The sequence below is a fragment of the Chrysochloris asiatica genome, unplaced genomic scaffold (genome assembly GCF_000296735.1).
Source record: "Chrysochloris asiatica unplaced genomic scaffold, ChrAsi1.0 scaffold00250, whole genome shotgun sequence".
Classification (NCBI taxonomy): domain Eukaryota; kingdom Metazoa; phylum Chordata; class Mammalia; order Afrosoricida; family Chrysochloridae; genus Chrysochloris; species Chrysochloris asiatica.
Window position 1 is genome coordinate 3,883,678 of NW_006408768.1, and position 2,354 is coordinate 3,886,031.

Sequence of the window (2,354 nt, forward strand, 5' to 3'; positions counted from 1 at the left end):
TTTTTTTTTTTTTTTAAGTTAAAAGTAGTAAAAAAAATTCTCCTTAATGGATCTGCAGAACAAGAGAGTCTTTTAGATCTGAGTGAAACTTGGTTTTACTCATTTTTATGAACAACTATAACCAAAAGAGTTTGAACAGTTAAGTTCTTTCTTTTCTTCTTAAAATACCCTTTTACTCAAACTGAAAATGCACTTGCTGGTAATCTGGCTTGCACCAACTGACTCAGATTACACCTGAAAACATTTATTAACTTGAAAATAGCAGCTTGTTCCCTCCAAAAGCCCCACAAGACTCCCAGTGGGCCTCCAATTCTGGAAAGGTAATTCCTTTACACTTAGTAGGTCCTCTAGCTCTGATAAGATAAAATAGAATAAAATTATAATTCCACTTTTCAAACTGGGACTAAATGTAATCTAAAAGGCAAAATAAAAACTAATCCCAAAACATTATCGTTAAAGGATGACACTCTAGCAAGGTTGTATCCATTTGTAAAAGGATAGTGTTAAGTACACTGTACTTTAAATGCCAAAAAATTCAGGGTTTGGGGAGGGTTGTTGTTGTTTAATGGCGAATGCATTATAATAGCTCAAGTAATGTTGAGTAAGTACTTAAATTCAAATGTTAAGTAAAATTGGATTCGGCAAACAACCCCGATTTTGTGATTATGAAGAATATGTGCAGCACTTAAAGTAAGGAGGCACTTCGCCTTTTGTGAACACTCGGTGAAATTGCATGTAATGTCTAGTAATGAGATTTATAAGTGATACCTTAAAACACGCTTTAGAAAAAATAAATCCTAGCTGCTTCTCCAGTAATTTCAACGTGATGTGCATAACGTGACCTTTTGACACACATTACCCACAGGGATGACAGTTATATAAAAGAATCTTTGGTGTAACAACTGAGCAGCAAAGACCAATTCTGATTATGCATTAAAGTCCAGCAAAGAAAGGAGCAGAAAGAGTTGGATTCTGCCTTTACATCACATCCTCCGCCTGTGACAGTCTAAGCTGTAAGCTTCCTCACTCAGCGGCCTAACAGCAAATGGGCCAGACACCCCAGACCTGATCCCTCCGGTGGACCTCGAGGCGTGATACACCTCGGGGTAAGGATACACCTGCCTTCGCTGTAAATCTGTCTCTTTTTCTAAAAATGGTAAAAAGGAGCCAGAGGGGTCCTCATCTACAATCCAGTTTGTGGGACGGTCCCGTGCATTCCACTGTGCACACGTCCACTCAGACTCCCTCAAAACGCTGTCAGAGACACTTTGCCCCTCACCAGTTACCTCTGCGCTCGCTCTATAAGCAGAAAAGGCAAGCTAGAAGATAAACACATTTCCAACCCTGGTCACTCCGAGCAGCCGTTCCGTGCCTAATTAAAGGACTCGGTCTTGGAACTCGGCCAGATCTGGGTGCACTCTACGGAGTAGAAAGTGCAGGCCCCGCGGTCATCGCGCCACCGCGCGCAGCCCGGACGCGCTGGCCCTTTAAAGGAGCCGCTTCCTGCGCCCACAGCCCCTCCCTTGCTGCTAGTTCCCGCCCCCGCCGAGGGTCACACTTGAACTTTAGCTCGCCCGCGCGGCCAGGCGCCGGCGCTCCGCAGACGGTGGCCGCCCCTTCGCACGTGTAGAACGCGCTGCCTTGGGCTCGGCGCGCCGGGCCCCTCGCACTCAAAGCCATGTCTGATAAAACGAAGTGTACACCCACCGCCCCCAAACCGCGCGCCCTATCCCGCATCGGCCCCCTAGCGTCCTCCAAGGCCTCTCCACCTGTCCCGGGCCCCGCGCAGCGCCTCTCCACCCTAGAGCGGCGGAAACCGCTGGGGGGGACGCGCCCCGCGGGGGCGGAGGAGCCACCCTTACCGCAAGGTCCTCAAGGGACTGGAGCTAAGTGCGGTAGTCGGCGCCGGCTGTGGGGGCGCAGGTCCAGATGAACCGTACCCCCTTTTACTTGAGAACTTTTCTACCTGGACTGACATCCGCTTCCCGACGTACTTTCTCGACTGCCTTAGTTCCCCTCCCTTTCGATCTCTTACAAGCGCGCGCGTGCACCCCGAGTCAGTCTGGGTCCCGGGCCGCGAAAGACCCTCTGCGCGCTCCGCTCTCGTAGAGCAAACTTGCACAGGTACCCCCTCACCTCCCCACCACGTCCCGACGCACGCAGCAGCCCGCGCACTCAGCCCGCTCACCTTCCAACCCGCGGAGCTGTTGCTGTCGCCCTTATCCTTGAAGTAGGGCACGCTCTTGACCATCCACTCGTAGATCTGCGACAGCGTGAGCCGCTTCTCCGCCGAGCTCTCGATGGCCTTGGTGATGAGATCGGCGTAGGACAGGTTGCCCCACGCGTTGCGGCGG

At 50.7% G+C, this 2,354-nt stretch overlaps 1 protein-coding gene across 1 annotated transcript in view; it reads right to left on the reverse strand.

The window, feature by feature from the left end:
* FOXO1 (forkhead box O1) overlaps positions 1-2,354 on the reverse strand; it is a 159,664-nt gene that overhangs the window by 156,788 nt on the left and 522 nt on the right. The window contains exon 2 of the mRNA XM_006873718.1: positions 2,189-2,353. Coding sequence (XP_006873780.1) covers positions 2,189-2,353 — 165 coding nt within the window. The remainder of the gene's footprint in view (positions 1-2,188; position 2,354) is intronic.